The 12971-nt window shown below is 43.7% G+C and overlaps 1 protein-coding gene across 1 annotated transcript in view; it reads right to left on the bottom strand.

Annotated features, from left to right (window-relative positions):
• The window catches only part of GRM1 (glutamate metabotropic receptor 1), a 630972-nt gene that overhangs the window by 54459 nt on the left and 563542 nt on the right, over window positions 1-12971 (bottom strand). The window contains exon 7 of the mRNA XM_033935628.1: window positions 4047-4977. Within this exon, the coding sequence (XP_033791519.1) occupies window positions 4047-4977 (931 nt within the window). The remainder of the gene's footprint in view (window positions 1-4046; window positions 4978-12971) is intronic.

A 12971-nucleotide genomic window follows, 5' to 3' on the forward strand; every position in this document is an offset into this window, starting at 1 on the left:
TTTCCTCTTGTCGGTTCTCCTATCATTTGTTCAAGGAAGCAATCTCCTATCAATTCTAGGAATTTTATTTCCCTGCCGCAGCTTGACATTCCCAAATTCCAGTTTATCCCCGGAAAGGTGAAGTCTCCCATGATCGTTACATTTCCTGATCTACATCTACGACTAATTTCTTCCATCATTTCTTTGTCTGTTTCTTCATTCTGTCCCGGGGGTCGATAATAGAGGCCAATTCGTGTGTCTGCTTCTTTTTGTCCAGGAATCTTCATCCAGAGGGACTCTAGTTTAACATTAGCTTCTGTTTCTCCATCCCTAACAGACTCTATTTCCTCATGGACGTACAGGGCAATACCTCCCCCTTTTTGCCCAATCCTATCTTTTCTGTATAGTTTATATCCTTGCAATGCTGTGTCCCATTCATTTTCTTCATTCCACCATGTTTCTGTTATTCCTATGATATCCAGTTGTTTTCTTTTTGCTAATTCTTCCAGTTCTCCCATTTTGTTTCCTAAGCTTCTCGCATTCGTGTACATACATTTAAGTACTGTACGTGCTAATTTCTTGGATTTAGTGGTCTTCGCATCCTTTTTTGTATCCATTTGATCTGTTTCATTGCCACTTGTAGAATCATCGTGTTCTTGCCCTTTAACTACGCGGTTGGTTGAAGTTTTCTCCTCGGGGTATCCTGGTGTCCGGGCCATCGACGGGATGTCGACTGTCGGCTCTCCCCTAATCTTTAGTTTAAAGCCTTCTCAATGGACTTCTTCATGTTCTCAGCCCCTCCCTTTTAATGGAAAGCCGAGTCGCGCAGTAGATGACGCGCTGGGGGTGAGCGGAGCTACCTCTCGCCTACCCCGCGCTGCCTGCTAGCCCCAAGCCTTCCCCTCCTTTGCAAAACAGCTAATCCAAAAGGTAACCAAAAGGCAAACTACTTACAATGGTAGTTTGCTCCGATGTGAGGGATGATCTCTGCGGCTCTCCCTTTTAATGGGGAGCCGAGGCGCGCAGTAGATGACGCGCTGGGGGTGGGCGGAGCTACCTCTCGCCTACCCCGCGCTGCCTGCTAGCCCCAAGCCTTCCCCTCCTTTGCAAAACAGCTAATCCAAAAGGTAACCAAAAGGCAAACTACTTACAATGGTAGTTTGCTCCGGTGTGAGGGATGATCTCCGCGGCTCTCCCTTTTAATGGGGAGCCGAGTCGCGCAGTAGATGACGCGCTGGGGGTGGGCGGAGCTACCTCTCGCCTACCCTGCGCTGCCTGCTAGCCCCAAGCCTTCCCCTCCTTTGCAAAACAGCTAATCCAAAAGGTAACCAAAAGGCAAACTACTTACAATGGTAGTTTGCTCCGGTGTGAGGGATGATCTCCGCGGCTCTCCCTTTTAATGGGGAGCCGAGTCGCACAGTAGATGACGCGCTGGGGGTGGGCGGAGCTACCTCTCGCCTACCCCGCACTGCCTGCTAGCCCCAAGCCTTCCCCTCCTTTGCAAAACAGCTAATCCAAAAGGTAACCAAAAGGCAAACTACTTACAATGGTAGTTTGCTCCGGTGTGAGGGATGATCTCCGCGGCTCTCCCTTTTAATGTAGCATTCCTTGCAGGCTGCCATGGGCCTCCGCAGCATGTTCCCTCTGCCGCGATCCCACCCCTCCTCTTGATGTCAGGGGCAGGATCGTGGCAGAGGGAGCATGCTGCTGAGGATGATGGCAGCCTGCAAAGAACGCTACAGCACTGGTGATCCTCTCTGCAGGCTGCGGTAATTAGCTGAAGGTACGAGCAGGAGGCCAGGGGGAAACCGGAGGACGCTGCAAAGAGTGGGCAGCACTAGTACAGACAACAGTAGCATAGACTGCGGGCCACAAAATAGTACCTGGCGAGCCGCATGTGGCCCCCGGGCTGCCACTGTTGTAGGCTATTGGTCAATTGCCTGCCCAAAAAGTACCAGAATTGATTCTACAAAGTTTTTGCAACTATAATGGCAAAGCCACTTACTCATATGTTCAATGGGCTATTAGTGGCGGAGGGTCTCCCACTTTTATTTCGGCAGGCTGGCATTACTATCTTGTTGAAACCTGGAAATGCTACTGATTGTGCTTCCTATAGGCCTGTCTCCCTATTGGAAGTAGATTATAAATTGTGATGACTCACTTCAGAAGCTTCTGCCTGACATTGTTCATGGAGATCAGTCAACCCATGGATAACATTAGGTGGTTATTAAATTTGATTTGGGCAGTGCAGAAGGGGACCTCTTTGGCGGTTCTACTCATAATGCATGTGGAGAAGACCTTTGATAAGGTCTTTTTGCCCTTTATATTTATTTTTCATATCTTCGAGCTTGGAGGGAACCTTTTGCGCTGGCTGTCCCTTATCTATGTGGCTTGTCTCCACATAAATGGTAGCTATACGAACTACAGTATTGTCCCATCTAGTGAGGTACTAGGCCCAGGACTTTGAGATCAGCTAACCAGGTCAAGTTGGAAGTTCCTGGTCTCCTTTGATATTTGCTCTGGTTATGGAACCATTGGCTTAAAATATTCAGGAACATACATTGATCCAGGAATATTGGTGAGGGACCAGGAACATAAACAATTGTTATATGCAGATGATGTTTTATTGACAGTGAGAGATCTGACTAACTCTTTATGAAGGGTCTTGAATTGTCTCACTGCTTATAGTAAAGTCTCTGAATTTCACTTGAATATTTCTAGCTCAGAAATATTTAATCTTACTATTCCTGAATGCCAATTTTCTCTCTTTGTTCTCAAGTTTCATTTTCAAAGAATGGGAACCTATATTACATATTTGGTGGTTAATATTTCTGTGGAACTTTCTAAACAGTTCATTCTTAATTACCTACCATTCCTTAAAAATATTTTGGGGGATTTGGATAGGTGGGAGGGTTTGCAAGTTTCTAGGCTAAAAAAACTTCTCTGCAGGAATGCAGACACTAGTTGAACAATACAATAAATGCTTCATCTTGTATATGGAGTATGTGGAAAAGTTATTTGTTCAATTGCTCACAGTTACTTCTATTAAAGCTGTTAAATTTTGATTTACCCTTGTATCTTTGAACTCCACCTAGAAGGATTGATAGGCGGACTATAAATGTTTTAAATAAATAAATTGTGGCCGCCAGATTTCTCAGTGGGTCACCCCCCTTCCATGCCCCCTACTCTCCACAAAGATATTCTCTCATACCACTCTTTATAGGCTCTCACTGAAACAGACAGTTATAAACAGTTGCTATACTTGCCAATTCTCTATTCTTCTGGAACTGTGTTCTTTTTTACCTCTTCTTCTGATTTTAGTAGCAGTTCCATTCTCCCCTCAACATTGGTAAAAAAACACTCAAATACCAGGCTTATTTGTATACACATTGAAAGGAAGCAGGAAGTGCCAAGAGGAAAAGAAAACTGAACACATTCACCAGGATTTTTATCCCATGCATTTTTAGGTTACTGTGCTTGATAATACTAGTCAGCATGCTATCACAGACATTTTTAACTGCACCCATGTGTTTTAATATTCATGTTAATTTTTTTCTGACTTTTATGCTAAATCTTTCTAGTGTGACTTTTAATGCATAGGCCTCTTAATAAGAAGTTTATCAAATCTAAATTAGAATGGTACCTTCTCTCTGTATCTGTAACATAGCAAATATTAACTTAAAACATCCTTAATGCATTAGATTTCCAACTGTTACACCCTTTAAAGATATATAGGTGAAGATTCAAATTGTCACTTACTGCACACCAAGAGCCAAAAGATGTTTTTGCCTCATGAAGATTTCAACTGAGGATCATATTTCTAGTAAATGATTTTCCCCATTTAATTCAGTAATAAACTCAGAAAGAAAATGAACGGGAGACTTTTTTCAATCTCTGTAGTCATACAGAGATATATAAATGTCCTGTATTTGCTGAATTTTCATCAGTAAATCAGTAAGACATGCTTCAAATCCACTAATTTCATGGACACACAATTAATCTGCAGCCTTACTGTACATTACCTGAATAAAAATGCAGCTAGTCAAAGAAGCTGTTGAGCTACTTACTTTGGATTTGCGGAGGTGGGCTTCTTCCTCCTGAATATGCTTAGAAAAGTGGTAGACCTACAAGCTGCTTTGCCATCTCCAACATGCATGCGCACCACATCTGAGGTAGTGAAAGCACTGCGGACATTCCTCTCAGGTTTGGCAATGATGATATACATCTTTGGGGTGAACATACATCCAAGAGCTACTGTTACACTGAGGCTGACTGCAAAGCAAGTGGTGATGATCTTGTAGTTGCTTCCAAAGTAAATAGGTACAAAAGCTAGCCAGATGATGCAGGTGGTGTACATGGTAAAGGCAATATATTTAGCTTCGTTGAAATTTGCTGGCACGTTACGGGTCTTGAAGGCATAATAAGTACAGCTCATAATGAGCAGTCCGTTGTATCCCAGTGGGGCCACAACACCCAGGTTGCTAGTGTTGCAGATTAAGTAGACCTCTTTGATGCTGGGATATGAGAGACTAGGCACAGGGGGGTCCATGATGATCAGGGTGATCACAAGTGTCAGCTGCAGGCTGATCAGAATGAAGGCAATGACCACTTGGGCCCATGCACTCATGAAGCGAGGTTTGCGGGTACAGATCTTCTTCTTGCTTCCTGCAAGTATGCGAGCAATGCGGTTGGTTTTAGTTACCAAGGCAGAATAACACATGGCAGAAGAAAGACCCACCAGGATGCGCTGCAGGTAGCAGGAAGTGATGGTAGGTTTGGCTATCAGGGTGAAAGGGCAGATATAACCCAAGAAGATGCCAGTGAGTATAATATAACAGAGTTCCCGGCTGGAGGATTTGACTACTGGGGTATCTCTAAAAAGAGCAAAGATTAAGGTTACAAACATGGTGACCAGGATCCCCAGACAGGAGAAGACCACAGCCACAATGGATTCTATGTTGCTCCACTGGAGATATTTGACAGGAATGGGGTCACATCCTGCAATATGTAAGAAAAATAAAGGATTACTCTAAAAAATCTGTAAAGGTTAACCATTCTTGTTGATAAAGAAACAAAGTTAGCAATGATGTAATGATAAAAAAGAGAATTTAAGACTTACAACATTTGCATATCTGAATAAAATAGATCTAATGTGGTATCATCCCTGAAACTGATTCTATACACACCAGCTAAGCAAATACATTGCTCCTTTCAGTGCAGCATATTATCTTTTTCTTCTCCTGCTTACAGTATTATTTATTTCACAAATGGGACAAGCATGTGGATAAAGGCTTATGGGATTCTTTCCAACCCATCTGTGAGTTTGTATGGATATGTTTGCAAAAGAATGTGTGCTTGAATATTTGTTGTCACTGTGGGCTCCTTTTACGAAGCCGCGTTAGTGGCTTTAGCTCACGCTAACCCCCGTGCTAGCCGAAAAACTACCGCCTGCTCAAGAGGAGGCGGTAGCGGCTAGCGTGGCCGTTAAATTAGCCCTGTGTCTTTCATCTGGAGTAGAGAGGTAAGGGTCAGTTTGAATGGGGCGGTACTCCATTACTTTGGAAAGAATAAATTAAACCAAGTGTGATAATAGATCAGTCCATTAAATGTAGCACTACTAACAAATTTCAAAGAATGAAATTTGCAATTTAACCAGATTTAATAGGTTTTGCCATACATCTCCACCACTTGGTGGCAGTAGCATCCAGTAGCAAGCTACACTGTTTAGGCACTAGGGAGGTAATTCTGTAAGGATCCTCCTAAACTTAGATGGCCTTCATTTGTTTAAAGATAAATTCCAATTATTGTTTTTATAGGTGTTCTTTTCTGATAAATTTTTGTTTTGCATTGTGCTTTGAATAGTATGTTGGCAACATGTTAGCACAGTGTGCAATGACTGAATACCTGTAGTGAAAAGTTTAAAACCTAGGATTACTATTAATCCCTGTCTGGCCTCTTCAGATTATTCTGAGCACACTGACAATATTTATGTACGGTAAATGGTTAATAGAACAGGCTCACAATCCTTTATCTGAAATGCTCAGCACCAGAGACATTTCGGATTTTAGAATTTTTCATGTTTTGGAATGAAGTGTCACTAGTGGCCATAGTGATTCATATTCGTCACCTGCTGCTGCCTCCTGCCTTGCTGACATCACTTCCTCTTTCCTTCCCGTGACAGAGAGAAGCATGTGGGGCCACAGCAGGCAACGAATATGAATCTCTGCGGCCACTGCACCAGTGTGAGGCAAGATGAAAAAACCTGAACTACTATCAGCGCAGAGTAAAGTCTTTAAAGTGACTTTGAAACCAGATTTCATTTTTGATGCTAAATGTAAGCTTTTTTATACAAATTAGTAATGCAACAATATTACAAACAATTTTTTGGATTTTGCAGCTTTTCAGTTTTAGAATTTCGGATAAAGGATCTTATACCTGTATATGGTGATAATTGTCTTTCTGTTGTGATTTTAGTCAGTTGATGTTGGATATGCATACATACTGGCATTCCATCATTAATAGACATATGAATGACAATCTGACCATGTACTATTCTGTATGTGCACATATGTTGATAATGCTTACTTTATAGGCATTCATTAAGGAGGGCCGAGGGTGCACAATTATGCACAAAACTTATAGAATACTATAAATTATGTACCTATCTCCCAAATCTACTGTAGTGTGAGCATATAAATCAGCTCTTTGAGTAGTGTAAGTCCTTGCATCTAAACATATATGTATATATGTACCTGGTTATGTTAGAATTCTATAAAGGAAACCAGGTACCTACTTTCCTTTATAAAATAGGTCTAAATAGGGGGTCACTAACCCCCAGATTCTCTCTCTCATGTCCAAATTTCTGCAAATGCCCAAGGTTCATATAGAAATTAACTAGCCCTTAACTATAAATAATTGGCTGCTAACAACCAATTATTGAAATTAATTGGCATTTGTTAAAATTTGCACACACATCTGGCTGCACACTATTCTATAAGGCATGGTGCCTAACTACTAGCATGTACCGCCTTTGGTTGTGTCATTAACAAGCACTTATCTGATTCACCTTCTCTCCTAGAGCCATGAAGTCACAGCCAAGCGAGGTGATACACTGATAACTGACTTTGCCACTGGGCATCACCACATACCCAGTGCAGCGTGAGGCCTTGTTGCAAGGAGTTAAACAGCATCACAGGCTTTAGCCTATCTCAAGAAAACATTGAATGCTTGAATGTTTGGCATGCCATTGGTAGATGACTATACCAAAGTGTATGTGTTTAGCTATTAGTGAAGTATGTTAAATTTCTGCTATTTTCTCCAATAAAGGGCAGATATTGAAGATTGATTTAATAAAATACTGCTAGGTTTTTTGTATAAAATGTCTTTTCATCAATATATCATTGATGAGTGTGAACACATAAACGTTTTAAGGTTTTAAGGTTTTATTAAAAATTTGATTACACTTCCCCCTCCTGATTCACGGTTTTAAGACTTGTGATTTTGATTATTCACGATTTCCTAAAACTGGAATCACCCCCACCTCCCTCCCGCCTCCCGGACCTCCCTGTACCTTACCTGGTGGTCTATCGGTCTTTCGTGCAGGAGCGATCTTCCTACGCTCCTGCCCTGTGCAGATCACTCATCCAAAATGGCTACCATGAGTTCCCATCGTAGTCTCAAGAGACTGTGGGAACTCACGGCAGCCATTTTGGATGAGTGATCTGCACGGGGCAGGAGCGTAGGAAGATCGCTCCTGCACCGAAAGACCGCTAGACCACCAGGTAAGGTCCGGGATGCCAGGGGGAAGGTGGGAGGGAGGCGTGGGTGGGTCAGAGTTGGCCCAAAAGTTATTTGCGAATTTTCAATATTCATGGGTCGGCTCTGCCCCTAACCCCTGTGAATATTGAGGGAGGAGTGTAATCGCCTATCAGCATTCTAGGCGATGTACAGTACAATTAAAATAAGGGGAACAAAATTAAAATAATTAACAAAAGCCAAGCCATAGATAAGACTGATAGGAACTGAAAGGGGCTATAGCTGAACTGATTCAACTAATAGCCAATCTGTCAATCAAATTGGGAAGGATTCCAGAAGACTGGAAGGTAGCGAATGTTACGCTGATCTTCAAGAAAGGTTCGAAGGGAGATTTGGGAAACTACAGACCTGTGAGTCTGACCTTGGTACCGGGAAAGATGGTAGAGGCACTGATAAAGGACTGCATTATTGATCACCTTGATGGGCACAATCTGATGAGGACCAGCCAGCACAGTTTCAGCAAAGGAAGATCTTGCTTGACGAACTTGCTGCACTTCTTCGAGGGAGTAAACAGGCAGATAGACAAGGGTGACCCGGTCGACATTGTATATCTGGATTTTCAGAAGGCATTCAACAAGGTTCCGCATGAAAAACTATTTCGAAAAATTGCAAGCCATGGAATCGAGGGTGAAATACTCACGTGGATTAAAAACTGGCTGGCAGATAGAAAACAGAGAGTGGGGATAAATGGACGATACTCAGACTGGAAAAGCGTCATGAGTGGAGTCGCAGGGTTCGGTGCTTGGACCCATGATCTTCAATATCTTTATAAATAATCTGGAAATTGGTACGACGAGTGAGGAGATTAAATTTGCAGACGACACAAAGTTAATCAGAGTAGTGAAGATGCAGGAAGATTGCAAAGACCTGCAACATGACATAAACACGCTTGAGAAATGGGCCGCGACATGACAAATGAGGTTCAACGTGGATAAGTGTAAGGTGATGCATGTCGGTAACAAAAATCTTATACACAAATACAGGATGTCCAGTGCAGTACTTGGAGAGACCCCCCAGGAAAGAGACTTGGGAGTACTGGTCGACAAGTCGATGAAGCCGTCCGCGCAATGCGCGGCAGTGGCAAAAAGGGCGAACAGGAATGATTAAGAAGGGGATCACGAACAGATTGGAGAAGGTTATCATGCCGCTGTACCAGGCCATGGCATGCCCTCACATGGAATACTGAGTCCAGCACTGGTTGCCGTACATGAAGAAGGACATAGTACTACTAGAAAGGATCCAGAGAAGAGCAACTAAAATGGTTAAGGGGATGGAGGAGTTGCCGTACAGCAAGAGATTAGAGAAACTGGGCCTCTTCTCCTTTGAAAAGAGGAGACTGAGAGGGGACATGATCGAAACATTCAAGATAATGAAGGGAATAAATAGACTTAGTAGATAAAGACAGGTTGTTCACTCTCTCCAAGGTAGAGAGAACGAGAGGGCACTCTCTAAAGCTAAAAGGGGATAGATTCCGTACAAAAGTAAGGAAGTTCATCTTCACCCAGAGAGTGGTAGAAAACTGGAATGCTCTTCCGGAGGCTGTTATAGGGGAATACACCCTCCAGGGATTCAAGACAAAGTTAGACAAGTTCCTGTTGAACCGGAACGTACGCAGGTAAGGCTAATCTCAGTTAGGGCACTGGTCTTTGACCTAAGGGCCGCCACATAAGCGGACTTCTGGGCATGATGGACTACTGATCTGACCCAGCAGCGGCAATTCTTATGTTCATATGACAAACAGGAAACAAGAGGACAGAGGGTGAAATACAATATTATCAGAAAAGAATACAATTAAGGTCATCACAAAAGAGTAGGGAAATGTTAATTCAGAGCTGCCTTTTCTGAAATTGTGAAAGAATCCCAAGTTATAGAGTAAAAGCATCTCTTTAAAGGAAACTTTTCATGCTCCTTTAAATTTATCAATACCAAGAAATCTGCTCCATTAAGCAAAAATAAAAGCAAATTCTAAGAAAAGCAGAGCTTTATGTAATCAGTGGCTTTGACCGACCCCATGATGGGCTTTAAAAAGTTTTAAAAAATTATTTTCTGATCAAGTACAATCAAATTTATGGGAAAAGCTTAAATTTGCATTATTTTTCCAACTAGGTTTTTCTGGACAACCTTAGTTTGTGTGTGCATCTATAGGGGCTGAAAAGTAGATGCTGGGAAAATTTTGTGTAACGCTGTTCTATAAAGGGTACTCTGGGTTAAGGGCTCTTTATAGATTAGTATTTAGGCTTGGATTCTAACTTCTAGGCACCGCTGAGAATATTTGTCAGTCATTCACTAGGCACCATTTATAGAATCATACCTAGCAGTGCTCAAGCAGTCTTAGGTACCGGTAGGCATTGAAACCCTAGACACATTCCCATTTAGGCCAGGATTTTCTTGGCCTCAATGAGTGTGCCTAAGTTAGATGTCTACCCGTGCCTAAGTCAAACGCCAAAAATCTGCCCCTAACCATACCTACATTCTGGTAGGTGCCTTGGAGTAGACACCTACCTCGAAGTAGTAGGAGTGTACCGAGTTAGGTACTTACCATGTTAAAATTTCAGCTACTGCACGAAGAATCCTATGGTAAGCCTTAAAAACTGCAAATTTACCACAGTTTAGTAAAAGGGCCTCTATATGCGTATGTCTTTTTTATATGTATAGCTCTGTTTTGCAAGTGTACAGTATCTGTGACCAGGAAAGAGAAGGCAAATTAAATAGCATATTTTCCTAAGGCAGTGTCTCGCAAACCTTTTCGAGCCAGGGCACATTAAACCTAGTGTCCCTGGCTCGAGACACCCGGAAGTGCGCTGCTTCAGCGCGCCGCTGTCAGCACATGTGGAAAGGCCCTTCAAATGGGCCTTGCGCCAAGAGAAGGACCTGCGCAGGAGAGAAGGGCCGGCAGAGAGAAGAAGTGCTTATAGGCTGTGCCTCTCTTCGCGAGAGGTACGCGCTGTAGATAGTCAGCCGGCGCCCGCACCTCTCCTCTTCCCCAGTGTACCACGGCACACCAGAAATCTCAGGAGGCACACAGTTTGCGATACAATGCCCTAAGGGTTATGTTACAATGAATCAATTCTTTTATGGCACTACTGGCCCAGGGCAGTGCTATGCAATGCTAATGATCACCTAGTGTTGCAGCCTCTAGGGGGCAGCAAAAAGCAGCTGCCATGAAATCAAAACAGTATGCCCTGACAGCCACACAAACTCAAAGAACTATCAAAGTATACATGTATCTCTAACACATAGTTTAATATTTAAAAGTATGATTTTTAATTATGTGTTTTTATAGACTTGTTAGAGTGATCAAGAGACTGAAGACCAAAATTATCAAAATTTTAGAAGAGGGAGCTGACTGGCTGGGGACTTGAAAATGAATTCAGGTTGTAAAGCTGAAAGTTCACCTAGTGTGCCAAATGTTCTTGCACTGGTCCTGCTATCTCATAAAATGCATCAGACCCTATTTTTTTTTCAAGGGGGTGGGGTTATTCCTGTGGATCATCCAGTCTGTTCTGGCCAGTTTTCAAAAATGTATCCTTTTCTGGTTTATCTCACTTGCTAAATTTATTCCAATTCTATTAAACCTTTGAGGAATTATTTTGCCCCAGGCAGGGAGACATTCATAACTCATCTAATATAATAAAATGGTAGGCCGCGCATGCGCACTAAAAAAAATGTGTTCCCTGATCCGTCGCAAAAACACGATTGCGCATGCGCGGGTTTTACGTCACCACTTACTCGCGGCGGCTTTCAAATAAAAATAAAAAATTACACAGCTGCAGCGGCCTTCCTCACCCCCGCCTCTCACTGTCAATGGTACCGGCTCCTCTCTCGAACTGCACCAGGATCGAGAGAGGAGCTGCAGCGCCGGCTTTCAACTTAAAACAAAAAAAATAAAAAAAACCCAACTGGAGATCGCCGCTCTCACCCGGCTCCCACTGTGCAAACCCCCCCCCCCAACTGGAGATCGCCGCTCTCAACCCCCTCCCCCCCAACTGGAGATCGCCGCTCTCACCCGCTCCCACTGTGCAACCCCCCCCAACTGGAGATCGCCGCTCTCCCCCCCTCCCCCCCAACTGGAGATCGCCGCTCCCACCCGCTCCCACTGTACAAACCCCCCCAAACTGGAGATCGCCACTCTCACCCCCCTCCCCCCCAACTGGAAATCACCGCTTTCACCCGCTCCCACTGTGCAAACCCCCCCCCCCATGGGAGGATGCGCCGCAACAAAGTGCTGCACAGGTACTGGAGGGGGAGAGACATATCGCTTCTGCACCGGTACAAACATCCCTCCAGCGTTGGCACTCGCTGCACGTTAAACAGGCTGCTTCGGCCTTTCTCCTGCAGTTGAGTCCCTTTGCCGCGTCACTTATTACGTCATCAATGACGCAACAGAGAGCCTCAACGGCAGAAGAAAGCCGAAGCAGCCTGTTTAAGTGCAGCGAGTGCCAACGCTGGAGGGAGGTTTGATATTAAAGTCTTGCTGGGAGGGTCGCAGAGTCAGCGGGGGTTGGGCTGGGAGGGGAGAGAAGCGTCTGCCTCGGGTGCTTCAGGCAGCAGCAGCGTTTACAATTCGCTGCTGTTGCTGGCTTCAGACCTTCCTCTCTGGCCGGTCCTGCCTACTTCCTGTTTTCATGAAGACAGGACCGGCCAGAGAGAAAGACCTGAAGCCAGCAACAGCAATGAATTGTGAATGCTGCTGCTGACCAATGAAGTAGTTAAATGAGGAAAGAGAGCAGAGGGGGAGAGAATGCCTTGGAGGGAAGGAGGAAGGTATGCCAGACCAAGGCAAAAGGAAGGAGGAGATGGAGAGAGGCCATATGGGAGAGAAAGAGAGAGATAGAAAGAGAAAAGAGGGCAGTGAATGGAAGGGGCAACATAGAGGGTGAACAGTATTCTAGCACCCGTTAATGTAACGGGCTTAAAGACTAGTTATATATAATATCTTTCCAACATTCTGTTGACTTTTAAGAATAATAAGCAGTATGTTACGATGGGGTCCTTTTATTAAGGTGTGCTAACCGATTTACAGACAGATTTTATATTCTTATGGGCATCTTAGCACTTCACTTCTGAGTTCAAACAACCATAAACTACAGTTATCTGGAATCCACCAATCCCCATGGGTGCCGGATAACTGAGAGTCTACTGTACTTTAATACTGCCTTAACCATGTCCTTGTGTTA

Source organism: Geotrypetes seraphini, chromosome 3 (genome assembly GCF_902459505.1).
Source record: "Geotrypetes seraphini chromosome 3, aGeoSer1.1, whole genome shotgun sequence".
NCBI classification, from domain to species: domain Eukaryota; kingdom Metazoa; phylum Chordata; class Amphibia; order Gymnophiona; family Dermophiidae; genus Geotrypetes; species Geotrypetes seraphini.